General features: G+C 43.8%; 1 protein-coding gene across 2 annotated transcripts in view; it reads right to left on the bottom strand.

The window, feature by feature from the left end:
* The window catches only part of LMF1 (lipase maturation factor 1), a 161,721-nt gene that overhangs the window by 111,602 nt on the left and 23,110 nt on the right, over positions 1-27,009 (bottom strand). The window contains exon 2 of one of the 2 annotated variants that reach the window (XM_087912633.1): positions 22,446-22,514. The exons of the other annotated variant lie outside the window; for it this stretch is intronic. Coding sequence (XP_087768759.1) covers positions 22,446-22,458 — 13 coding nt within the window. The 5' untranslated portion in view covers positions 22,459-22,514. The remainder of the gene's footprint in view (positions 1-22,445; positions 22,515-27,009) is intronic. 2 annotated transcript variants of the gene reach the window in all.

Below are 27,009 nucleotides of genomic sequence, written 5' to 3'. Positions count from 1 at the left end.
TTTTGGGCAGCTGCTGGCTCCTGCGTAAGTGATGGTCTGCTAGTCTACTCCTGGATGCCTCTCACGGTTGTTGCTCTTGAGCCAGGTACCATCTGCCCTGGACATCTGGCTATTCTTGCCCAAGTGTAGAACCTTACTTTTCTCGCCACTGAACTGAGGCCCAATGCTCAAGTCTGTCAAGATCCTTCCGAATCTTGAGAAAACGACATGGGCATCCGTGCAAACAGGCCGATGGATAGACTCTCTTTTGAGTATTTGTTCTATACGCTGTTTGACGGCGGAAATCCAGACTCCTTGCTGCTGAAATCACAGCCCACAAACCAGCAATCTTCTTTGCCCTTTTAAAATGCTGCTGTGAGATATAAAGGATGCCATGCATATAAAACATGGCAGGGAGGCAGGCGGGCGGACAGGCAGAAAGAGGGAGGGAAGGAGGGAGGGAGGGAGGGAGAGAGAGAAAGAAAGAAAGAGAAAAAGAAAAAAAGAGAGGGAGAGAAAGAAAGAGGGAGAGGAAGGAAGGAAGGAAGGAAGGAAGGAAGGAAGGAAGGAAGGAAGGAAGGAAAGAAGAGGGAGGATGAAAGGATGGAAGGGAAGAAGGAAGGAAATAAAGAGGATGGGAGGGAGGATGGAAGAATGGAAGGGAGGGAAGGAGGCCTCGAGGGAGGGAGAGAGAGGGAGAGAGAGAGAGAGAAGAAGAAGAAGAAGAAGAAGAAGAAGAAGAAGAAGAAGAAGAAGAAGAAGAAGAAGAAGAAGAAGAAGAAGAAGAAGAAGAAGAAGAAGAGGAGGGGGAGGAGGAGGAGGAGGAAGAAGAAGAAGAAGAAGAAGACCACCTATTTGGCTGCAGAAAAAAACCACCAGGCCCACGGTGGGAAGGAGAAAAGGACGCAGGAAGCGAACGTTCATTATTTGCCAATCTTAAAGCCGTGCTGGTGTGGGGGGGGTGCATAATTATGCCATGAAAGAACTCGACTTTTCAATTATCTTGCCCACGCTGATCTTTTGGTTGTCAATTATGCAACCCAGCACAAGCTAATAAAGGGTTGGGGGGAGTTAAAACCCAAGCAAGTCAAAAAGCAAGCGAGCCACCACGATGCTTCTCCCACAGCAACACAAACCGTGTGTGTGTGTGTGTGTGTGTGTGTGTGTGTGTGTGTGTGTGAGAGAGAGAGAGAGAGAGAGAGAGAGAACATGGTTTGGTTTTTCAGTTCAAACCAATGAGTTTTTTTTTCCAAACTTGGGAACTTTAAGACTCCCAGAATTCCCCAGCCGGCCATTGGAGAATTCTGGGGAATGGAAGTTCGCCCATCTTCAAGTTTGGAAAAGTTTGAAAAAAACAAAAGACCGAGTTAATGTTTGCTCAAAGTGGACAGCGAGCTCTGAGTTGGGTTCCTAGAGAGGCTCCTTCCACTTCCCTCTCACACAGTGAAAACTTGGGCTGAGTTTTCCTCGCGATCAGCCGTTATTGTCTCTGCTCCTACGCACTTATCCTTTTTTCCCCTTATGGGGGTTCAAAATGACAAACCAGGCCTGCCCGCCTACGGAGTTAACCTCCTGGAAGAGAGGGAACGGCAGAAGGCTGGGGTTGGGCGTGGGAGGGAGGGAGGGGAGGGAGGGAGAGAGGGGAGGGGAAGCATGACAGAAGCCGTCCAAGCCCATCCTGGGATTTACAGAAGCTGTTGTGCATTTGTGGCAGGGATCGAACCGCCGCCGGGAAGTGCTGAAGCTGCAAATTTGCCTCTGGCAGACAAGGAGAGGAGCCCGAGGAAAGGAAGGGGGGAGAGAGGCTCTTATCTTAGGAAAGATGATGATACCCCCCCCCCCCCAAGAGGATAGCATCCCCCCCATCCAGGAAACCACAGAGAGGGATCCTTTCTTTTAGGTAACCGATCCCTGCTACAAAAAAAATCAAGTCTTGCTTTTCATTTTATTCAAGCTCTTGCAGAAATTCTCTCTCTCTCTCTCTCTCTCTGTGTGTGTGTGTGTGTGTAAAAAACACAGTGATTCAGGCTGGGGAACCCAACCTGTGCCCCCCCCCCCAACAATTTGCCATGGTAAACTGCAATTTGCAACGCGAGAGAGTAAACATAGGAGCAATCATACGAAGAGTAATTAATGTAATTGCAACTCACATTTAAATACTTACTGAATCCATTCCAAATCTAGGTTTTGCTCATGGGGGGGCGGGGAGAGTACCCCACCTAGCCGGCTGCAGCCTTCAGCTTAAGAAAGCTCTGTGCCTCTTGTCCCAAAGTTACAGCAACAATTAGTAGTAGGCTGTTACCCATGTAGTGGGCTGCATTGCGATTATCTTTCTCATCTTCCTCATATCCTCATGTTTCCTGCTATCCTCTCCTATTAGTATCTTATGATTTATCACTTGTCAAGTGATTGCTCATAAGATTAATGATTGTCATTATGGTTTATGAGCTATGACCCATCGCTTTGTCGTTTGTATGCACACTGAGAGCTTATGTGCCGGAGACAAATTCCTTGTGTGTCCAATCACATTTGGCCAATAAAGAATTCTATAAAGATTGTTCGTATTCGGCGGCTTTTGAGCATATGGCAAACTCGCATTCAGTGCAAAACGAGATAACGATAAAAATGCATGGGGTGCTGAACCTCACTATACAAAGGCAGTCTATCTCTGTAGAAAGACTACTGGGGCTTTCCTGGTGGGCTCACAGATGCTACCAAGAGATTAGCCTAGAAATGGAGTGCAGGGGGCTTCACAGAATAAAACCAACCCCTTCTTGGGAGCTCCTCTGCTCTCAACCAGGCCCACCTCGTGTCACAAAGTATGGCTTTAACAACGCAGCTAAGAATGCAAAGTCTTGCTTGGATTGGGGTTGTTCTGAGCCAGGTCCCCAAACACAACAAACCCTCTGTAGTTAAATCAATCATTCCTTTCTTAGGAGCGCCAGCAAAAAGTTTCTCTCTCAATGCAGGCTAACACGTCTGTCCGGCAGGGAGATGAGTAGCTGTCTGCCACATCTACTCATCTCCTCCCCCCACCGCCCCGTCTTTTATCCCCAGAGCTAGGGTGGGGCTTTGCTGGCAGCGGTGGCTCTTCCGTCCCAAGGACCAGCCCACAGGTTTCCACTGCTCTCCTCTCCTCTCCTCTCCTCTGCCTTCTGCGGATCCGTGCGTCAGGCACTGGACTCAGCTGTTCCTCCTCTTCCTCATCAGCCACCTCCAGACCTGGGGCCTGTTGGCTGTCCATCTCAGGGCTGATGGACGGCCCAGGCTCTTTCTCTGCCAGCTCCATCCCCTCTTCCCTCTTTCAGTTGCTGGAGGGGCCAGCAGACAACAGGCCACCACAGGGGCGGAGTAGCAGTGGTGGGATGCTTTTTATATAAGTTTGATCATGTAGTTTTGTCTGTGCATTGCTTGTTAGTGGCCCGGAGTTATTTCTTTAACATACGTTTTCTGAAACAAATCAACCCATCTTTTTTTCATCCTCCAAATCACAGGATGAAGAGGATATGACCCCACTGGCCATTTCAGCAACCTCGGAGTCCATTCAGCTTTTTATCAGTGCTCCGTACAGGAGGGAAGCATATGACTCACAATGGAGTACACGAGAGAAGAGAATGGCACTTCATCAGATTTGCAGATGACACAAAGCCAGTGGGGATTATCAGCATATCAGAAGACAGGCAAAAGTTGTCATGGAACTAGGTTTTTATGGATGATAACTGCAGTGAGACTATTATATGCACAATACTGGGGAAATTCAGCATTACTAACAAGAGAGGAATGGCTGGTAAAGATAATGCGACTTCCTGAGATGGCTTCCTAAATTGATTTTTTTTTTAAATCAGAAAAAAAAGTTAATATCTATGTTTATTGCTGACAGGAAATCTATATAGACTTTTGGGATGAAAGAGAGAAAAAAATGAACTTACGGTTTACGGTTTTGATTGGACAGAATAGATTATAGCAAAAAGAGAGTTATGCTGCAACCAGAGTAAGAAGTAAATTTGTAATTGTACTTAGAAGATTGGAAGCCACTTCTTTATATGGGAAGATCCTGCAAAAGTTAACCAAGCAACGTATGTCTAGTCTAAAGAAGAGAAGTCTAGGGGTGACATGATTGCAGTCTTCCAGGTTTTGAGGGGTTATCACACAGAAGAGGGGATCAGCCTATTCTCCAAAGAACATGGGGACAAGACAAGAAGTAACAGATGGAAACTTATCACGCCAACTAAGAACTAAGGAGAAATTAATGAGTGAGAACAACTAATCAGCCAAACAGTTTGCCTTCAGAAGTTGTGAATGCTCCAAACACTGGATGCTTTTAAAAAGAGACTGGACAGCTATTTGTCCAGAATGGTATAGAGTCTCCTGTCTGAGCAGGGGGTTGGACTAGAAGACCTCCAAGGTCCCTTCCAACTATGTTATTCTGTTATCCTTGTTTTTGATAGGTGGTCCTTGGTTATTACTAGTGAAAAGGGTCAAAGTCTCTCCATAGCCACAATTTAAGCACAAGCAACCCTGTCTGCAGCAGCTACCCAAAAAGCCAGAACAATCTTGGGCTCCATCAACAGAGACTTAATGCTGAGAACATGGGACATGATAGTCACACAATAGGCTGCCATGGTAAGTCCATACTTGGAACTCTGTGTCCAGTTTTGGTTGCTACAATACAAACAGGGTGCTGAGGAAATGAAAGAATGAAGAAGAGCAATAGATACAGATTAACAGAGTTGGAAGGGAACTTGTAGGTCATCTAGTCCAACCCCCCACCCAACAGGAGACCCTACACCATTTCTGAGAGATGGCAGTCCAGTCTCTTCTTGAAAGCCTCCAGGGATGAAGCTCCCATGACTTCTGAAGGCAACTTCAGTTCCATCGGTTGATTGTTCTCACTGTCAGAAAATTTCTTCTTATTTCCAGGCTGAATCTCTCCTTGTTCAGTTTCCATCCATTATTCCTTGTCTGGCCTTCGGGTGCTTTGGAAAATAGTTTGACACCCTCCTCTTTGTGGCAACCCCTCAAATATTGGGACGCTGTCTCCCTGTTCACTAGACTAGGCAGGCCCAGTTCCTGCAATAGCTCATCGTATCTTTTAGCCTCCAGTCCCCTCATCATCCTGGTTGCTCTTCTCTGTCCTTTTCTAGAGTCTCAACATCTTTTTTATAGTGTGGTGACCAAACTGGATGCAGTACTCTAGGTGCGATCTTACTAAGGCTTTATAGAGTGGTATTAGTATCTCACTTGATCTTGATTGTATCCCTCTGTTAATGCAACTTAGGATTGCATTGGTTTTTTTGGCTGCTGCTGCACACTGCTGGCTCACATTTAGCTGGTTGTCCACTAAGACACCAAGATCCCTATCACAGTGACTTCTACAAAGCCTAGTTTCACCCAGTCTGTATGTGTACTTTTGGTTTTTCTTGCCTAATGAAGCAGATGAGGGATTTTTGGAGGCTAAATCTTATGAAAAACAATTTTAAAAACTGAGTATATTTAACTTAAGGAAAAGGCAGCTAAGGTGACCTAATTGCAGCCTTCCAAACAGTTGAAGGAGTGTCATAGGAAGAGAGGTGGATCATTCTTCCTAATGGTCAAAGGTACAATAAGAATCAACAGGTTGAAAGTTCTCAAAGAGAGATTCAAACTCTCAAATAAGCAGGAATTTTTCTGACTATTGCAGCTATTAACCATGGAACAATCAGCTACCACATTTTGTATCTGGTATCATGAAGGTTCCATCACTGGAAGCCCTTTGACTAGAAAGGTCTAAGGATTTCTAACCTGGGCAGGGGGCTAGTCTAAAAGATCTCCAAGCTCCTCCTCCTCCTCCTCCTCCTCCTCCTCCTCCTCCTCCTCCTCCTCCTCCTCCTCCTCCTCCTCCTCCTCCTCCTCCTCCTCCTCCTCTTCTTCTTCTTCTTCTTCTTCTTCTTCTTCTTCTTCTTCTTCTTCTTCTTCTTCTTCTTCTTCTTCTTCTTCTTCTTCTTTCTGAAACATGCTTCTCTTTGGTGGAAACTGGAACTAGCAACAGCTCTTTCTGTAGCCTGGCCATCTCTAAACGTTTAGCACATGGGAAGAGTCAATGGAGCAATAAATGACCTTCTGGGTATTCCACAACGTCAGTAACCAAGGTGCACCCATATTCCCAGAGATGCTCAAACACAGACAATACAGCTGCACCATGGGGTGCAGTGGTTAGAATGCAGTACAGCAGGGCTACTTCTGCTGCCTGCAGGCTGCCTGCAATTCAGCAGTTCGAATCTCACCAGGCTCAAGGTTGACTCAGCCTTCCATCCTTCTGAGATCGGTAAAATGAGGACCCAGATTGTTGGGGGAAATGGTTGATTCTGTAAATCGCTTAGAGAGGGCTATAAAAGCACTGGGAAGTGGCATATAAGTCTAAGTGCTATTGCTATTCAAGATCCAATACCATAGCCAGATTTCCCCCTTTATTTTTATTCAGAAACAACCAACAACTACCAACAGGGAGTTTGGCTATTGGCCAAGGCATATCAGAATAGACAAGCCCGTCCACTTTTTCTTTGGCGTCAATACCGCTATTGTTTTGCATTCTTTGGTGGACAGTTTCCCATCTCCAAATGACAGCCTGGCAGAGTCTGTAGTTAAAGTACCAAACAAGCAGTTTTTTTCACTTTTAAAGAGACCTGTATTTTGATTATATGCGGTCTCCCCAATCTTCTCTTGCTGGTAGAACCTGAAATCTGTGATTTGAAGACCTCTGCCATTCTTTTTCATAAAAGAAATGTCAAAAGAAATGCATCTATCTAGAGCAAGGGTGTCAAACACAAGGTCAGATGTGGTCAGATCTGGCCCGTAGGGCCGTCCTGGAAAATGTAAGGTGGTGGCCCATGTCACCTTGGGCTGGTCTACAGTACTCTTAATAACCGTATCCAAAAATAGAAATCAAAAACCTTTTGGTCATAACAGAACAGAACAGAATTCTTTATTGGCCAAGTGTGATTGGACACACAAGGAATTTGTCTTGGTGTAAATACTCTCAGCATACATAAAAGAAAAGATACATTCATCAAGAGTCGAGAATCATCAGGTACAACACGTAATGGTAGTCATAGGGTACAATAAGAATAAAACAGAGTAGAGTAGAGTAGAGTAGAGTTAGAGTAGAATAGAATAGAATAGAATAGAATAGAATAGAATAGAATAGAATAGAATAGAATAGAATAGAATAGAATAGAATATGTCTGCAATTCTTTATTGGCCAAGTGTGACTGGACACAGAAGGAATTTGTCATGGTGCAAATGCTCTTAGTGTACATAAAAGAAAAGATCCGTTCATCAAGAGTCAAGAATAATCAGGTACAACACTTAATGATAGTCATAGGGTACAATAAGAATAGAATAGAGTAGCGTAGCGTAGCATAGCATAGCATAGAATAGAATAGAATAGAATAGAATAGAAAATGTCTGCAATTCTTTATTGACCAAGTGTGACTGGACACACAAGGAATTTGTCTTGGTGCAAATGCTCTCAGTGTACATAACAGAAAAGATTCATCAAGAATCATCAGGTACAACACTTAACGATAGTCATAGGGTACAACAAGCAATCAAATCACACTAGGAAACAGTTAATATAAATAGTAAGGATACAAGCGACAAAGTTACAGTCATAGTCACAAGTGGGAGGGGATGGGTGATAAGGAGTGATGAGAAGATAAATAGTGATAGTAGTGCAGACTTTGTAAATAGTTGGACAGTGTTGAGGGAATTATTTGTTTAGCAAAATGATGGCAATGTGTTAAAAAGCCGTTATGTCCAGAGATCTCAACCAATGTGATAGCAACAGCACTTAACAGTAGACTTATTTACCACTTCATGATGCTTCACAGCCCTCTCTAAGCAGTTTTCAGAGTCAGCCTCTTGCCCCCAACAATCTGGGTCCTTGTTTTACCAACCTAGGAAGGATGGAAGGCTGAGTCAACCTTGAGCTAGTCAGTATTGAATTGTGGGCAGAGTCAGTCTGCAATACTATACTTTAACCACTGTGCCACTACTGCATGGTTTTTCAACGCACAGCAATTGTTAAGCCAGAAGGTTACTTTTATGAATTATCTATCTACACCCACCCATCTGCGAAAGGGAGTCTGTCCCATGTGTCAACCCCCTCCATCCTCCCCTCTCCATCCCACGATAGTGGAGCCTCTCCATGCTCTTGATGGAGTGAGATTTGTCACAAAAGGTGCTACCAAACTCCTCCTGAAAAAAAGCTGTGAAGCTGCACACAATTGAAGGCTTAACTGCAGATTGATCTGACTGCGAGCTGACAACCCAACAGTGACATGCAATGTTTTGAGAAATGCTTATTGTGAAAGATGGCAGCAAGCCTCATTTTGCTGGAGAGGAGACAAGGAAGTCTCGTTTATAAGGAAGGAGCAACGGGTGCGAGATGCAAGCGGGTAAAGTAAAATGGACACTATCAAATCTGGTGGGCGACAACGTTTGTGGATTCTGTTCCAAAAAGGTATGACAAAAAGCCTGTGAAAAAGAAACCTGGATAAACCCACCCGACCACTCCCAATCTCCTCTCCCACCTTAAAGGGACTTTTTTTTCCTCCTGTCCAGCACAGGTAAAATGAAAACTCAAAAGCAGAAGGTGTGAACCATGGACCATCTCGATTTTACGCTACTGTAAAAGCCAGGTCTGTGGACCAGAAGAAGAAAAGGTTTTGTCTCCAGAATAATTCACGCAGAGACTTGGAATTATCTTCTGGAGGATCAAAGATTTTTTTTCCTGCCTTTTTTCAATCTGAAATTTCATAACCAGCAAATAGCAGCTTCCGGAGAACTAATTCTCCCTCGATTCTTACAATTTTGCTTCTGGGCAGTTTAACAGTTTTCAGTAATCACCCTCATAGCATCCGGCGTGCTGGAGAGAAAAAGGGATGAGATTCAAAAAAACTCTTTCTTCCCAGAAAACCCAACAGCCTGCTTGGAACACACAAACATCCGGGGAAGGGAGGGGACGGAGGCCATTCGGTTCTCCTTTGCACGAAGCATTTTAATCTGTCTAATCTGGGCATGACTCAAAATTAATCTTAACATGGTCATTTCCAAACTATGTAATTACTCAGCTGTGGATGCAGCAAGACCCTGAAAGCAAGCAGCAGCATTTGGTATGGCTAATCTCGTGAAAAGGACTACATGAGAGCAGTGTTTCAATGTCTGAGGGGCTGCCACAGAGAAGAGAGGGATCAAACTATTCTCCAAAACACCTGAGGGCAACACAAGGAACAATGGGTGGAAACTAAATTAGGAGAGAAGCAACTTCGAACTAAGGAGAAATTTCCTAAACGGTGAGAACAATCAACGAGTGGAATGGCTCCCCTTCGGAAGTTGTGAGTGCTCCGTCACTGGAGGTTTTTAAGAAGAAATTGGACAACTATTTGTCGAGAATGGCATAGGGTTTCCTGCCTGAGCAAGGGGTTGGACTAGAAGACCTCCAAGGTCCCTTCCAATTCTGTTATTCTGATGTACCAATCCACTCCCCTCCATACAGACGCTCTCCCACAATCCCCTGTGGTCATGGGAATGCTGAAAAGTCCATCCTGTCTCACTGCACAGCAATTCACATCTGTGGCTGCAGAATGGACATATCAAATCCTCCCTCCTCGTTTGAAAAACACTTGTGGGAGAATAGAAATAGCACTTAGATTTATCTACCACTTCCCAGTGCTTTCACAGCCCTAAGCGGTTTACAGAATCATCCTGTTGCTTCCAACAATCTCGGTCCTCATTTGACCCACCTCAGAAAGATGGAAGGCTGAGTCAACCTTGGGCCTCGTGGGGATTCAAACTGCCAAATTTCAGTCAGCCAGCAGTCAGCAGAAGTAGCCCTGCAGTACTGCACTCTAACCACTGCACCGCCACGGCTCTTAATAAAGCCAGTGTCCTGCCCTGGCGCTTCTGAGCTTTCGGACTCGTGCTGGAACCCCAATCTGCGGGGAACTTTTCTCTAGCAAAATGTGTGCTTTGGGCTATTCTATGCAATATGTTACCAGATTGCAAGTGGTCAGATGAGGAGATCCAAAGTTGTTGGTAGCTTTACGCTGCAGTGAACAAGGACATACATTCAATTTCACAGCTACTTAAGATTGTTGGGAGAGCAGGCACAAAAACAGCCAGGGAAATGATTGAAGCCTGGGAAACAGGCCCCTTATCAGTCAACAGGAGTGCTGACTTACCACCAGCTTATCAGGTTCTTAGGAGCCAAGGACTTAGCAGCACAAGGCAACAACAGCCAACGAGTTAATAGCTGGCTGTCAACACCCGAGTCAACAACTAGAAAGCCATACACAACGAGGCACCACGTCGATACTACTAGGCATAGACTAGCCCAAAGCACACATTCGGGTAGAGGGAAGTTCCCCCAAGGATGAGCTCCAGCACAAGTCAGAAAGCTTGGAAAACTAAACCTCCAATCTTTGGACCAGTTTGGATCTTGCAGAGTTTTTCTCCTGGGCTTAAGGACAGGTCCTGAACATTTTAAGTCAGACCTACTGGCTACTTGGATCTCTTTTCCTTTGGTTTCTATGTTTCTATGTCTTTAAGGCAGGTTCCTCGAAAGCAACGAGTGGGGCTAAAATAGTCCCCATCAGCACTGCTAATTAGGTCCCAGGGTATTATGGGAAAGTTGAGGAGGCCTCGAGCAATGACAGTGTCACTCCTTGCACAGATGTTTTGAATGAGAGCCGATAAAAAGCAAATGCAACCTTGGGATCCAGCAAGAAACCCGAGCCAAGGAACCAGAAGCTGCCACTTCCAATTACATTAACCTCCAAAGGTTCTGCTGGGAGGGGTTAAGATGACAAGAGTATAAATTAGGCAGGGGGTGGAAATGCCCTCTTTGGGGCTAAGGCACTTTTGGAAAGAATTAAGGGCCTAGCGGGCACCACTAGGGTCCGGTGGCGACCAAGTAGCATGTTGCTCAATTGCCTGGTCCTTGCAAGCTCCGCAGGCAGGGAAATTGGTCTGAATAAAAAATGTCCACTGGGCCAGTAAACCCGTGTTGGAAGAACTTTCCATCTGGCTCAGTTCCAAGCCAGGAGAAACGCACTGGAAACATAGAGGCTGATTGGAAAGAGGGTTTAATGGTGAAGCACAACCACCAAGCAGATACTTCTGGGCAGCTGGCTACGTGGAGTTGAGAGCGGGGTGGGCTTTTATTCCTTCTCTTGGACATCGCACTTGAGCTTCCTGTTCCTATGCAAGAACATGTATTCTACTGGCTGTTGTCAGATTCCTATGGGGTCATGTTCGTCTGAGCTCCCAGGTTTGGTTGAAGTTTGCTGAGTGATGCAATGTCCTTAGGAGATTGTGCAATGCAGGGAGTTCTGTACCTTCTGCTAAGTTATGTCCTATTATGTCCTGAAGGGCAATGACTTAATCCCATCACCCTGGAACTGAAGGTCTTTTGCCTTGTAGATAAGCTGGTCCAGTCCTGCTGGGGCTATTAGAAAGGTGTGGGCTGCTTTCCAAGGGAAAGATAATAGAATAGAATAGAATTCTTTATTGGCCATGTGTGATTGGACACACAAGGAATTTGTCCTGGTGCAAATGCTCTCAGTGTCCATAAAAGAAAAGAGACGTTCGTCAAGAGTCAAGAATCATCAGGTGCAACACTTAATGATAGTCATAGGGTACAATAAGCCATCAAATCATACTAGGAAGCAGTCAATATAAATCGTAAGGATACAAGCGACAAAGTTACAGTCATACATTCACAGGTGGGAGGGGATGGGTGATAAGGAGTGATGAGAAGATTAACAGTAATAGTAGTGCAGACTTGGTGAATAGTTGGATAGTGTTGAGGGAAATATTTGTTTAGCAGAATGATGGCGTTGGGGGAAAAAACCTGTTCTTGTGTCTAGTTGTTCTGGTATGCAGGGCTCTATAGCGTCGTTTTGAGGGAAGGAGTTGAAACAGTTTATATCTGGGATGTGAGGGGTCTGTAGATATTTTCACGGCCCTCTGTTTGACTCGTGCAAGATACAGGTGCTCGATGGAACGCAGGTGGGTAGTAATTGGTTTTTCTGCAGTCCTAATTATCCTCTGAAGTCTGTGTCCGTCCTGTTGGGATGCAGAGCCAATCCAGATAGTTATAGAGGTGCAGATGACAGACTCAAAAGTTCCTCTGTAGAACTGGATGAGCAGCTCCTTGGGCAGTTTGAGCCTCCTGAGTTGGCACAGAAAGAACATTCTTGGTTGTAATATTCTGCCTTTTTAAATATTTCTCAAAATATTTCATTCTTCTAGGAGAGGGGTGGGTGCTAACTTTGTATACCCCTCATCAAGTCTTTTCAGAGGAAGTGTTTAAGAGGAGAGGGTGTCAAAGGTCACCCAGGCACCTGGTTCACAGCGCTGGTGCAACCTCTCCACATCTGCCTCCAGCACAAACAGATGGGAGGCAAAGCGACAGCTTGGGAAATAAATTGAATATGGCGGACTGGAGGGCAGAGGGAGATTTCTCAGCCGTGCCTGACGAAGCGGGACCATCAACTCTCTGCTCCTAGAAATAAAACCATATACATCTGGGCCACGCATCCGCCCGCCCCCCATCCCATGCCACCCCACCCTCAAAATTCTTGAATTGAAGAACATCCCAAAACTCCAAGGGATTTTCCGGAAGAGGATCGTGCAACAGGGGGGTCTACAGTAAGGAATCGAAAAAGCCAAATTCGCAGCTACTACCACGCTGTCAAACAGCCGAGCAGTGAATTGGCTTGTTTAACCGTGTTCATTTAATGACAACCTCAAATTTTTTTTAAAATGTAACATTGGGTCAGTCACGTGACGGTCCAAATTTACAACTGTCAAGTTATGATGATGACAGGAAGGATTTAACAGGATTTAACAGATTAACAGAGTTGGAAGGGACCTTGTAGGTCATCTAGTCCAACCCCTCAACCCAAGCAGGAGTTCCTGCACCATTTCTGACAAATGGCAGTCCAATATCTTCTTGAAAGCCTCCAGTAATGAAACTATCACAACTTCCAAAGGCAACTTCTATTCCATGGGTTGATTGTTCTGTCAGAAAATTCCTCCTTATTTCCAGGTTGCATCCCTCCTTGTTCAGTTTCCATCCATTGTTCCTTGTCTGGCCTTCAGGTGCTTTGGAAAATAGCTTGACCCCTCCTCTCTGTGGTAGCCCCTTAGATATTGCAAGACTGCTATCATGCCTCCCCTGGTCCTTCTCTTCCGTAGACTAACCAGGCTCAATTCCTGCAACCGTTCATCATATGTTTTAGTCTCCAGTCTCCTAATCATCCTGGTTGTTCTTCTCTGTACTTTTTCTAGAGTCTCAACATCTTTTTTATAACGTGGTGACCAAAACTGGGTGCGATACTCAAGGTGTGGCCTTACTAAGGCTTTATAGAGTGGTATTAGTACCTCACTTGATCTCGATTGTATCCCTCTGTTAATGCAACTGAGGATTGTGTTGATTTTTTTGGCTGCTGCTGCACACGGCTGGCTCCTATTTAGCTGGTTGTCCACTAAGACTCCAAGATCCCTCTCACAGTTACTGCTATTGAGCCTGGTTTCACCCAGTCTATATGGGTACTTTTGGTTTTTCTTGCCTAATGGAACACATGAGGGGTTTGGAGGCTAAATCTTATGAAAAACAATTTTAAAAAGTGAATATATTTACCTTAAGGAAAAGGCAGCTAAGTTGACACAATAGCAGTCTTCCAAACAGTTGAAGGAGTGTCACAGTATAGCCGGCTCTATTACAGGTCGTAACTTAAGACAGGACTGCTTGTTCTGGGAGTGGAAGTCCTCCAGTCATAAAAGGGCCATAATTCCCCATCCCTGCCCTAAAATGTTGCAAAGCCGAATCCTGGTAAACAGGATCATCTAGAATCAACAACAGTGGCAATTCTCAAGATGGTTGAAAGCGTTTCTCACGACCCAGATGAGCCAGGGAGTCACCCAATGCTGCCAGCAGCTGTTGAAGCAACCTCTAAACAGGTGCTTTTCGTTAAGCTCCTTCCCTGGCCTCTGAGAAGGTCTCACTCGGAGGAAACCGGGTTGCAAGGGACGGGGTAGGGCAGCCCAGCGCAACCAAGCGTGACAAACCTATTTAGCTGCAGCTTTGGGCAATGGATGTCACTGCAGAGGAAGTCTTATCTGGAGGCCGTGGGGGTTTGACAAAAACCACAGCAGTGGAAACCCTCCCCCCACAACACACAAACATCCCCCCCCCACAAGTCTTGCATGCACTCCTGAAGACTACAAAACATGTCGGGACTATCAACGCAGTAGAAGCAGGGATGGGATTCTAGATTCTATTTGCTAGAACTGGTTGTTAACATTCTAAGCAGTTCAGAGAACCAGTTGTTAGAGGAAATTACTGGCCTAATCCTGTAAGGAAGGCAGGAAGGAAACATTCTGGTGTTGCTTACAGAAACTGCCTCTCTGTTAACCCTTATTATGTTCTTGGCAGGACTAGACTTCCTGTCTCAGGAACTTCTCTGGAGTTTTTTCGCCTCCTTTGCTGGTACTTTGCTTATGTGGAGTGACCATTCAAAGTTACAATGGCACTGAAAAAAGTGACTTATGACCATTTTTCACACTTACAACTCTTGCAGCATCCCCACAGTCATGAGAGGCCAGGGGAGGAGATTCGTGCCTCGATGTGAGTGATATTGAGTTGGCCACGCCAGCCAATAACATGGCCACCAAGCCATGCCCACCAACTAAGCAACCTCCCACAGAACCGGTTGTTAAAAAATGTGAATCCCGCCGCTGAGCAGAAGGCACTGCCTATTATTCAGCACTTAGCAGGAGAGTCTGTCCAATCCAGAGGTCTCCAAACTTGGCAACTTGTGGACTTCAACTCCCAGAATCCTGATCTAATCCAATGTGGAAGCAAGGAGAAATTTCCTGACATGGAGAGCAACTAACACTCTGCCTTCAGAAGTTAGGGATGCCCCACCATTGGAGGGTTTCAAGAAGAGATTGGACAGCCATTTGTCTGAAATGGTAGAGGGTCAGGGGGTTGGACTAGTCTAGGAGGCCTGCAAGGTCCCTTCCAACCTTGTTATTCAGGAGGGAAGGAGGGAGGGGAGGGAAGGGAAGGGAGAGCGAGGAGGGAAGGAAGGAAGGAAGGAAGGAAGGAAGGAAGGAAGGAAGGAAGGAAGGAAGGAAGGAAGAGGAAGGGAAAGGAAGAGACGGGAGGGGGAGGGAGGGAGGGAGGGAGGGAGGGAGGGAAGGAAGGAAGGAAGGAAGGAAGGAAGGAAGGAAGGAAGGAAGGAAGGAAGGGGAAGGGAAAGGAAGGGACGGGAGGGAGGGAAGGGAAGGAAGGAAGGAAGGAAGGAAGGAAGGAAGGGAGGGGAAGGGAAAGGAAGGGGAGGGAGGGAGGGAGGGAGGGAGGGAAGGAAGGAAGGAAGGAAGGAAGGAAGGAAGGAAGGAAGGAAGGAAGGAAGGAAGGAAGGAAGGACGGACTTAATTCAATTTCATCAAACCCCCAAAATCCAGCTGTATAATCTGCTTCTTGTCCAGTCCAGCAGAGAATGCTCTGGTGATCCACAACAATGGAGGAGTTAGCTTTGATCTTCACAACCTATTAAGCTGCTGCTTAATCATGATTCACAGAACATACTCAACCACAAGCCACATATTATTACTGAACCTATGGCTAGATTCATATAACACCCTGAAGTGTTTATCTCTATTGCCAAAGGCTGAACAGCAACAGTTGATCATTCTCCTTAAGGCTCAGTTAACATCAATTTCCTTTCTCCTTCGTAATACTTTAAAAAAAAATCTATTTAAAATACTATGTCCCCTGTGCTTTTAATTTGTTTAGAGATGAGGCAAATGAGAGTCCAACTGCTTGAGAGGTACCATGATTCCTAGCCATGGTCCAATTAGGGGTGCCAGCCAGGTAAAGACCAGGTCCCCACCTTCCATAGAAAAACATGCAAAGAAAAGTTTGTATGTTTGGAGAAAGGGGAGGTTTGGTTTCTTTCATCTCAGTATTTTTAATCTGTTCAAGCTATCTCAGAAAATCAATGGTATAAGTGCAACAAAAGTTTTAAAAAATAAATGGCCTTATTGAGACAAGCGAGTAAACTAAAACCAAACAGTTTTAATTCATTCTTTTAACTGCATTCTTGGGCATTCTGTATTCCTTTTATTTCTGAGCTTTCTCCTGGTCCTGCATTAGATTAGATTGGATTGGATTGGATTGGATTGGATTAGATTAGATTAAACAGAGTTGGAAGGGATCTTGTAGGTCATCTAGTCCAACCCCCCCAACCCCAAGCAGGAGACCATTAAATGCCAATGAGATCCATTAATTTTGGGGCAGCGTTTTCTGCTTCTCTTGATCCAATAATATTGGACAGTGGGCGGGGGGACGACGATCCAGCAAACCACACACGGAAACTATCTACGCACAATATGCTCCCCATAGTGCCTTGGAGATACTGTCCACCTTTCTTTCACTTTAGGCTACATTAATACGTTGCGACTGTGAACTCCCCACTGCACATTCACCCAGAGAATGTCTTCAGGAATCAAAGCTTAATGTTAACTTTCTGTAAAAGTTCTCACACGTGAACTGTAGAAATATCCAGGCCCACTAGATGGCATCAAAGGCTCATGGGAAAATCCAGCTCTCTGCTACCATCTCGTGGTTCTATTCCAGGTATTGCAGTTCAGATATGGTAGTCCTACAGGTCTCTGACCAGGTAAGGGCAGGAGGAGGAGACCTAAGGAATGGGTGGCCATTCTAGATCCACAGAATCATGGGGACCTTAGAGATCTTCTAGTCCAAACCCCTGCTCAAGCAGAAGACCCTATACCAGGGGTAGGGAAACTTGGCTCTTATGGACTTATAAACTTCAACTCCCAGAATTCCTGAGTGAGCCATAAAAGGTTCCCCATCCCTGGCCTACTGGTTTTTCAGTTGTGAGAGAAATCAATTTTTGACTCGAACGGGACTGTTTAATATACAAATGTATAATATGTCCTACAGATAGGACAGCCCTCCAGAGGGTTAAGGTCATTGCCCAGAGGATCATGGGTTGCCCTCTCCCCTCTTTTGAAGAGTTTTATAGCTCCTGCTGCCTTCAAAAAGCTCAAAACATCCTCAAAGATCCATCTCATCCTGGGCACCCCTTTTTTTGAACTATTACCATCTGGCAGATGGTACAGGATAATAAAAACAAGGACAAATAGGCTGAAAAACAGCTTCTATCCCAGGGCAGTAGCTCTCTTGAATTCTGCTGTCTAGTGCAGTGTTTGATTTCATTGTACGAGGTGCAATGACAATAAAGTAAACTAAACTAAACAGGTATTGTGTGCACGTTAAAAAAAGGGGGGACTTCACTCACACCCCCATCTTGATTTATTTTTCACGACCCTCTGCAAAATTAGCAGCACTACCATGGCAAACTAATCATGAAATTATCATTTTTATATAACGCCTTACTGTTTTATGCCCTGATATGCATGTGCGCGTCTATCTTAAGATATTTTTTTATTACAAAACTTTTTTTTAAGATGCTATTTATAACGGCACTTTCGGTTTGAAGTGAGAGCCAAGCCCCAAACTTTTTCCACTCCCTTTTATATGAGGAGGGGGAAGGACAGGAAGCCCTTGGCAGATAAAAAAGATCACTGCAGGGATTGTTAGGACACTTCTTTGAAGTGAAAGCTACTAGGTCTGGAGTGGGATTTTGCAAAACTCAGCAATATTTAAATGCTTTTGGATAACAACAAACAGAGGACAACAAAGTGTCAGTTCTCCACAGTTTTAATAGAACAAAAAAAATAAATACTGTATTTGTGGGCTTCTGGCATTCCTCAGCAAGTAAATAAATAAACTAAGCAGTGCATGGTCTTTTCATTTGATTAATCCCAATTCAGGAGCGACATCCAAAACAAGAATAAAGAAGGGAAAAAAATATACTGCCTGCTTTTTAGCTAAGCGAGAATTGGAGCCCAGATCTTTTCTTAGAAGGGGCAACAAACCTCTTTAGAGTAGCCTTTTAGTGCTCCAGATGGGTTGGCCTCCACCTCCTCCACCATTTCATCGGGATGACACAAGCCTGAAGAAGCCAGCATACCACATAGATGAGGAATGCTCAGAGACAGACTCTGTGTGCAATGCAAAAATAATAATGACCAAAAATGCTTTCACTGGGGGAAGAGAACCAGGACCCGGCCTCCTCTGCCTTTCACTGTCACAAGCCTGAAGAAGCCACCATGCCACATCTGTGAGGAAGGCAGTGCGCCTTTAAATATGAACCAAGAGTGTGCTTAAATACGAGCCAGCAGTGTGCAGCAGAAGCCAAAAAAGCCAATGCAATCCTAAGTTGCATTAACAGAGGGATACAATCTAGATCAAGGGAGGTACTAATACCACTCTACAAAGCCTTAGTAAGACCACACCTAGAGTACTGCATCCAGTTTTGGTCACCACATTATAAAAAGATGTTGAGACTCTAGAAAAAGTGCAGAGAAGAGCAACCAGGAGGATTAGGGTACTGGAGACTAAAACATGTAGAATGGTTACAGGAACTGGGCCTGGCTAGTCTGGTGAAGAGAAGGACCGGGGGAGACAGGATAACAGTCTTCCGATATTTGAGGGGCTGCCACAGAGAGGAGGGGGGTCAAGCTATTTTCTAAAGCACCTGAAGGCCAGACAAAGAATAACGGATGGAAACTGAACAAGGAGAGATTCAACCTGGAAATAAGGAGAAACTTTCTGACAGGGAGAACAATCAACCCATGGAACAGAAGTTCTGGAAGCTTCATAATTGGAAGCTTTCAAGAAGAGACTGGACTGCCATCTGTCAGAAATGGTGTAGGGTCTCCTGCTTGGGTGGGGGGTTGGACTAGATGACCTACACGGTCCCTTCCGACTCTATTAATGGCTCAGAGACATGCTCTGTGTGCAATGCAAAAATAAATAATAAACTATCAGAAGACAATGTATCATGAGTTGAAAAGGAAAAAAAACTACTCCCCTAGTTCTAACCATGTGTTAAATTTGTATGTCTGATCAAAATGGAAAGAATTTGGATGAGAAGAGCGGGAAGCAAACCGGTTTTGTCTGAGTTCATGTCAGGTCACGCTCAAGGAAGTAGGTCCAATTAGATTTATTTGGGATTGGAATATTTAGAGAGAGAGAAAAGAATAACCAGAAATGAGGCTTTATAAAGTTTTGAGAGTTGGAGACTGGGCGGAGTGGTTAAGTAATGGAAGTCCTTGAGTTATAACCCTTCCTTTAATGGTTGTTCAAAGTTATATTGGCACTGAAAGCAGTGACTTACGACCAGTCCTCACACATGAAACCGTTGTAGGACTCCCACTGTCACGGGATCGAAATGTAGGCATTTGGCAACTGGCGTGTATTTACAACGGTTACAGCATCTTGAGTCGCTACTCAAGACTTCCCAGCTGGTTTCCAACAAGCTAAGATTAACTTAACAATCATGAGGGGGGAAAGATCACAAACTCAGGGGCAACTCGTTTAACGACTGCCTTGGGAAATCCTGCTGCCAATTGTGGTCATATGTCAAGGATTACCAATACATTTTTCACGCCCTGTCACCCCTGATTTTTGTGCCCCCCACAAAAGCTCAGAAACTGGACCAAGCACCACCTCCTTTGGGATCATGTTTTGGGAAGTCCAGCTGAGAAGCACTGGGGGGCACCTGTTAAAAATGGCATTTCTGCCACCTCTATTTTTTTAAACAGTGACAACCAATTTTTGACCCCTTCCCCTTGAGGGGCACTTCCATAAAGGCTACCTAAAAAATTAAGAACTTAAACTTCAATGGGTTCCAGTTTACTTCTTCCAAAGTTGGCAGGGCAAAAAAATGGAAAAATGGGAAAACTCTGATAGAGGAGGAGGAGGTGATGAAGAAAATAATGGAATGTGCAGAAATGAGTAGATTAACGTCAGCAGTTAGAGAGCAGGAAGAAAAAGAACACTTTAAGATATGGGATTTAATATACTAATGGTTAGATAGAAAAGTAGGAAATTGAAGTATAATACAATAGCAATGATATGTTATAATTGATTATTATAGAATGAATTATAATATGAATTAAAATTAGTAAGAACTGAGATTTGCTGTAAAGGATAATGCGGATTTGAAATTAAAATCTAATGATGATGTAATAATATAATATGACATGGAAAGTTGATTAATGTAATATGAATGTAAACTTAAACTTATAGTCCGGAACAGACTATAGATATTGTGCACAAAAAATATGTACCAACTGACACACTGGATAATTGAAAGATTTTATTTGTTGTTTTATGTTTATGTTTGTCTATGTTTGTTGTTAAAAATAAAAAACTTGTTATAAAAAAAACAAAGTTGGCACAGCAAGGGGTATAGGTAGTTCTCAACACTTCATTTAGTGACCTTTCAAAGTTATGACAATTTTTTCACACTTACGACCTTTGTAGCATCCTCATGACAGGATCAAAATTCAGAGGCTTGGCAATGGTTCATACTTATGACGGTCGCCGTGTCCCAAGGTCATGCCATCCCCTATGACAATTTTTTTTGACAAGCAAAATCAGTGAGGAAGCCAGATTCACTTAAGAACCGGGTTACTAACTTATCAATTGTGGTGATTCACTTAACCACGGTGGCAAGAAAGGTTGTAAAATGAGGAGAAATAACAAATGTCTCACTTAACAGCAGAAATCCTGGACTCAATGATGGTCGTAAATTGAAAAGACTTCCTGTATACAATATTCGTATCCCCAACCAATCCAGTTTTAACATCAAAACTTTCTGTATGTATACTGCTTCAGTATTTTATTATTTGTTTTGAACAGAAGGTTGGTATGTGACGTAGTGTCATTTGTCATAACACACCTGGTATTGTGGTGGTGGCTTTTACTAGATACCTGGGGCTGCAACCTGGGGAAAATACTGGAGAAAAGTCACGCCCAGGTGCTGGGAAGAGTTTGGAACAAGGTGCCACTTGTTTGCCTTTGGGTAACTAGGAGTATGTGTCAAGCCATCTCCTTTCCTCCGTGAGATGCCTTCGAAGTGCAGATACGCCCACCAGTCCCAAGAGGTTGGGAACCGAGGGCTTAAGCCCACCAGCCAATGAGGTCTTCACCTTGACGATTAACTACATAAATTTTGGGCTCAATTGTAGCCATAAGTCAAAGACTACCTGTACTCAGATACAGTCCTAAATCAAATGCCTTTTTAAATTGCTACCAACCTGCCCTCCATGAAGGACCTGTATATTGCACAAGTCAAAAAGGGGGCCATGAAATTATCTACGGACCCCTCACATCCTAGACATAAACTGCTTCAACTCCTACCCTCAAAACGATGCTATAGAGCACCGCACACCAGAACAACTAGACACAAGGGGAGTTTTTCCCTAAACGCCATCACTCTGCTAAACAAATAATTCCCTCAACAATGCCCAACTATTTCCTAAGACTATTATTCTATATCTATTATTCTTCACATCCTTCCTATTACCTATCTCCTTTTTTACTTATGACTATAACTTTGTTGCTTGCATCTTTACAGTTTATATTGTTTTATTTCATTTCCTAGTATGATCATTTAAGTTGATTGCCTTTTAGTATCCTATGACTATCACTAAGTGTTGTATCTTGTGATTTATGATGAATGTATTTTTATGATAACTAGGATCACAATTTATTACTTCTATCTTTTATGTACACTGAGAGCTTATGCACCGAAGACAAATTCCTTGTGTGGCCAATAAAGAATTCTATTCTACTCTACTCTAAAGTGTAGGTGGCATTTGTGAATCTTGGCGCCCACTTTCTCTGTTGACATTTCTAACAATGAAAACAGCACACATCTCTTAGAAAAACACCTGCTTGTGGCTAACCTTGCAGGTAAGGAGGGGATGGCCGCATTGGCTATGTCTCTGCAGGAAACTTATTTGGGCTCTTTCTTTGATTGGAGATCTATTCTATAGTATATACCATAGAAGGGCTGCCGGGAGAAGCAACGGGCTCTTGAGAACGGCTATTTTCCTGAAACTTAAACCCATTGTGATGGTTCTGCCTGAAATTGGGACCACATTTTCTCTGGCTTTTCAATGAGCTTCAGGTGCCGCCGAGAGAGGGGTTAAAGGGGAGCAGAAGGATTACAAGCCTTAAGCACTGCAGGGCAGAAGTTGTCCAACTTTTCTCAGGCCATGGAACCTGCTAGTTAGAAAAGAAAAACAAAAATTCTCATAACCTCTGGTCAAGAGGCAAAGCTCTGGTGTTAGCAAATTGTCTGAGTGATTTTTTTTTTAAAGTATTCTGGAACCCTTCATGGAACACAGTCTGAAATAACCTGTTCTAAGCAGGACTTGGAGACATAAGACACTAGGGCCTTTAAAAGCATGGGGCACACCTCTCTCTAGAAAGGAAGGGAAAAAAATAAGAGTAATTTTAAAAGATTACATACCCGAAAAGTGCATTGAAAAAAACAACTATTTGCGATGCTCTGAGTTATATTCACTTACCAAAGGAATACCTGCAAAATAAACAGGAGGAAAGAAAGAGTTAGAATGTTTTGGGAGAGCCAACATTTTGTGCACGTATTTATGAAAACAGCCTCTCAATGCTGGGCAGCAATGAATGTCTCCAAGCTGGAGAGGTTTCTTTCTTTTTGGCCTATGAGGCAACAGTGCCATCAAAATCTGAGGCAGGACACACACAAAAATGGTAGCATAAGACTTCTTATGGCTATTGAAAAAAGAAAATTCCAACTTAATTGGAATTCAGCTGGGGAGTCCACAAGGATGGAATTCTCTTTCTGATACCTCTACAGAGGGTTTTTTTTTTCCCCTGTGATAGCCAAGCTAAACTTCTCTGCTCGGCTGTCAATCTTTTTGTTTGGTTCCTAAAATTTTCAAAAGATTTAAACATAGGACTGGCCCGTGAGAGAATTACACTGCCATCCAATGCAAGTCCGCATTCTACTTGAAGAATGGAAACACTGCCCCAGATGCCTACAGCAGACTCACAAACAGATCTCAAATGTGTTGGTGCTAGGACTTTAGTTTAAAACAACTGTAATTTTTTTTTAAATTTAGTGGCCAATAAATTTAAATAAATCATCATCATCATCATCATCATCATCATCTTAAAACATGGCTTCCAGCTTTAAAACACTGTTAAGACTGAAGCTACATCCAACATTTTTCATGTTGGGAGGGGGAGTTAAGAAAATTCCCCACCCCCATGAAAAAGTGACCTGTTTGGGGGGAAATTATGGAGTTCTTAGAATGAAACGGGCCTCAGAAGAATGACCCACAAAACAATATCCAGACTGATTCATGCGATTTTAAGAATCAAAGTGTGTATGAAACTTTGTTTTAACACATTTTTTTTAGCAGCGTTTCACACGCCAAATTCTTTTTTTCCCCCTTGCAAAAAAGACTTTCTTCTTTCCTTAACATGTCTGCAACAACTTCTGCAACATAATGAATAGTTGCCAAAAAAGTGACTGACATTTGATGCTGGTGCCATTTCAGAGGCAACATTGTGATATCAGCCATTGCATGTTCATTCTTGATTGGTGAGGATTACCCAACCACATTAAGAAGGAGGCAACTGTCCCACACGCACAAGAGGGCCAGAAAACATTTGTTGCCAAGTGGGTGAAAGCAGTGATATGGCAAAACCATTTAGTTCAATGCCCAATCACCTCAGGCAAGTCAAGTACACCTGGGAAGGGAGATGCCCAACAAAGGTAGAAAGTCAAACGGCCTAATTCCTATATTTGACGTCTCCGAGGAAGGCTATTGACAAAATCTGCCTGCAAACTAACAGGGACGTGAATCAATGGCCCCAAGACTGACCTCTAAACATCTTTGGAGGAATTCAGAACAAATTTTACTTGAAACTTTGCTGAGAGTCAATACAGACAAGATGGACCCACTGCTTACCAAGGGAAGCTTTTCAATGTTTTTATAACGGTGTCAAAAAGGATTAGGAAAGAAAACTCCAGTGTTCAAGCAGAGCAACTATTTTTAATAGAGGAAAAAAGCTACTCGGCTGAAAATATTCCTTCCAATCTGTTCAAATTTTGCAGTGGGATTCGATGCCTCCTTCCCCGGAAAGAAAGAAAAAAAGCCATACTTTTGTTATGCTTCCTGAGTCTTCTGCAAAATGCCATGGATGGAAGGGCATACAGGAATGTTTCCCAGCAATGGCAGCTTAAAGTCCAGTTCCCCAAATTCCCCGGGCTGGCTGGGGAAGTTCTGCAGACGGAGGTCTACCCATACATCTTAATGCTGCCAAGGTTGTGAAACATTGGCCCGGAGCCTCCTCTGGGAGGCTGAAAAAGGCTTCAAACCAGCCAAAAAATCAGCTGTGAGGCCCAGTGCAGGTAAGCAGGTGGCATGGGGGGATTGCGCGTATTGCCTTCTGCACATGCATAATTTTTGGCACAGGAGCCCAAAAAGGTTAGCCAACACTGGCATAGAGGGTGGACCATTAAAGACCATTAAACTAGCATTTGTTGTGACACCATCTAGGGCAGCTTCTGAGGGTGTAGATCAGGGGTCTCTGTTAGGAATATAAGTCACCTAACAGGTATTTGGCTTAGAAATATATAAACCAGGATAGGCATTTTAGTACTATATTTTCAAGAGATTGCAAAAACTGCAATTGGGTATGGTTTCTCAAACGGCCATAAGATGGAGCCCGAAACCTGGGTTGTTTTAGTCTTAGTCTCAGAAGAGAGTATGTCTGAGTGAGTATCTGTTTCCTTCTGTTGGAAAGTATTGCTGTTCCTCCATTTCTTCGAATTGACTGATATTACTGGATTTAATGTAAGTCTGTTACTGAACTGTTTTTTGACACTGGGCTTTGATATTTGGATTATCCCTGGATTGAAAACTGACTGATTTTACCTGTGAACGACTTTGGACTGCTTATTTTGGACTTTGCTTAAACCTTTCTTGAAGTAAAAACCTACATTTACTGTACAGCGTATCTGTGTACTGTGTGTGTATTATTCAAACACTTCTCTCAAATACGTCTCCCTGTATGCACGCATTCTCCTAACGGGGAATTACGTCAACAGTCTCCAATCTTGGCAACTTTAATCCTGGAGGACTTCAACTCCCAGAATTCAGCAAAGCTGGCTGGGGGATTCTGGGGTTGAAGTCCTCCAGGCTTAAAGTTGCCAAGGTTGGAGACTGCTGGTGTAGATGGGTTGGGCTTTGAACCCAGATGGGGGCTGGAAGAAAGTCGGGGTGAGCACTGAATTGGAAGCAGAGCCAAAAAGCGTGAGAGTGACCAGCCCCAGGCAAACAAATTTCATGGTAGCTCCAGAGAGACTTGGTTAAAAGTCATCTTTTAAAGTAAGCAGTATCATGCAAAGGGCAAAGAGAGTTCAGAAACAGCAAGAAAAAGAAATGAAGAGGAAAAGGAAGCACAGCTAAAATTAATTTCCACAGCGCCATTCATCTATAGTACCCCCTCGTCCCTCTCTAACCTTGGAAACGATCTTTGGGTTCCACCATATTCATTCACTGCTTCCTTATTTTGTCTTTTGCTCCTTAAATTTCCGGATTCTTTTTCAAACTCTTTATCTATCAACTCCAAACACAACCCTCTCCATCTTCACTCTCCTCTTGATTCATTCACTCCTTCATCTCTTTGTCTGGTGACTTTTTTGTCCTCTGCATGTGATCAAAGCATTTCAGCGTAGCTCCTTTGGAGACATACTTTTCTTTCAATCCTTAATTCATTCGGCACCCTTCGGCGGCTCCTCTTCTGGTTCTTCCACACAGCCTTCTTCAGGATCACATTCCCACAACAGTCAATTCCCTTTTATGAGACCCCTGACATTCTCAATTATCCCTTTCCCTATCATAAAATGGGCAAAGGTTTCATTCCACCCCACACACAAACATCTATTCCTTGCAACCAACCACATGTCTCCTACAATCAGCCTTTGCACATCTTAAAATTTTCCAATCTACTTTCCCATCGTTAGTAAACATTCTACCAAGTCACACAGATTTATGTACTTACTCTAGTTTTTTGCCATTTATATATAATTTGTCAGAAATGGTGTAGGGTCTCCCACTTGGGTGGGGGGGTTGGACTAGATGACCTACAAGGTCCCTTCCAACTCTGATTATCTGTTATAACTTACAAATTCACGCTTTTTCCTGTCAAACACACACACACCCCAATCTCTGAATTTTTGTCCTACATTATTCAGTCTATGTAAACATTTATTTCGAATAGTTTAGGTGCTTCCAAAAAAATGGCATTGCACATACAGGTAGTCCTGGACTTACAATAGTTCATGTAGTGACCATTCAAAGTTATAATGGCAATGAAAAATGACTTATGAATATTTCTGAGCCGTGGTGGTACAGTGGTTAGAGGGCAGTACTGCAGGCTATTTCTGCTGACTGTTGGCTGCCTGAACTTTGGCAGTTCGAATCTCACCAGGCTCAAGGTTGACTCAGCCTTCCATCCTTCCGAGGTGGGTAAAATGAGGAGCCAGATTGTTGGGGGCAAAAGGCTGACTCTGTAAACTGCTTAAGAAGATGGCTGTAAAAGCACTGTGAAGCTGTATATATAAGCCTAAGTGCTATTGTCTGTCCTTACTTCCTTCCATCCATCCATCCATCTATCCATGGTGCACAGTGGTTAGAATGCAGTATTGCAGGCTAACTCTACCGACTGCCAGCAGTTTGATCTTGACTGGTTCAAGGTTGGCTCAGCCTTCCATCCTTCCGCGGTGGGTCAAATGAGGACCCAGATTGTTGGGGGCAAGAAGCTGACTCTGTAAAGCACTTAGAGAGAGCTATAAAAGCATTGTGAAGTGTTATATAAGTGCTATTGCCCTTCCTTCCTTCCTTCCATCCATCCATCCATCCATGGTGCACAGTGGTTAGAGTGCAGTACTGCAAGCTACTCCTATTGCAATTTGGCAGATCGAATCCCACCAGGCTCAAGGTTGGCTCAGCCTTCCATCCTTCCAAGGTGGGTCAAATGAG

Source organism: Pseudonaja textilis, chromosome 14, assembly GCF_049901715.1.
Source record: "Pseudonaja textilis isolate UNSWEBS1 chromosome 14, rPseTex1.2, whole genome shotgun sequence".
NCBI lineage: Eukaryota > Metazoa > Chordata > Lepidosauria > Squamata > Elapidae > Pseudonaja > Pseudonaja textilis.
This window is presented reverse-complemented; position numbering and strand designations above follow the sequence as displayed.